Source organism: Rhincodon typus, unplaced genomic scaffold (genome assembly GCF_021869965.1).
Source record: "Rhincodon typus isolate 14 unplaced genomic scaffold, sRhiTyp1.1 hic_rhity00015726, whole genome shotgun sequence".
Taxonomy (NCBI): Eukaryota; Metazoa; Chordata; class Chondrichthyes; order Orectolobiformes; family Rhincodontidae; genus Rhincodon; species Rhincodon typus.
In genome coordinates, this window is record NW_025981364.1 from 1,572 (window position 1) to 2,253 (window position 682).

At 43.0% G+C, this 682-nt stretch overlaps 1 protein-coding gene across 1 annotated transcript; it reads left to right on the forward strand.

Moving 5' to 3' along the window:
* Positions 1–22: 22 nt before the first annotated feature.
* On the forward strand, positions 23–682 carry LOC125482715 (C5a anaphylatoxin chemotactic receptor 1-like; the record flags this gene model as incomplete). The annotated part of the gene is made up of 1 exon (XM_048594844.1): positions 23–682. A coding segment is annotated over exon 1 (660 nt), but the record flags the coding sequence as incomplete, so codon positions are not given.

Sequence of the window (682 nt, forward strand, 5' to 3'; positions counted from 1 at the left end):
AGTTTGTAAGTTTATTATCTTCATGAACTCAGTCAGCCTGTACCTGGCAGTGTGGTTCACAGTCCTGTTCACACTTGATCGATATGTAGCTATCTGTTGTGAAAGACTGAAAACAAAGTATTGCAGACGCAGGAAAGCGGCTGCAGTTATAATGAGCAGCACTGCTCTGGTTTTACTTGGTAATGTACCCTATTGGTTTGCTTATGAACCTGAGAAAGTAATTGATCATTTAGAGTGGGGTTGCCGCGCCAATGTGAACTTCTTCACGTCTCTTGCAGGTGTAGCATTCTCTTGGTTACAAAGTGTTTTTGTTGTTTGTCTTCCATTTTCGTCGATTTTCATGTTTAATTTCTTGACAGTCAGACGTATTGTAGTAGCAAATAGATCTCGCAGTGCCATTCGGGGATGCAGCAGTGAGCGTCAAAGAGATCCAGAGGTCGAGAGTCGAAGAAAATCCATTATTTTGCTGTTTGCGATTTCGGCCAGTTTCATACTTCTGTGGCTGACAGCAGCGGTGAGCTTTTTAGCCACAAGGATAACAAACACTGCACGTTATCAAGATAATTATGCAGCTCCTGCCTACATTGCCACCGAAACTGGCTACATGCTCATGTATTTCCACTCGTGTACAAATGTGTGCATTTATGCAGCCGTTCAAAGTAAATTCCGGCATGAGCTGAAG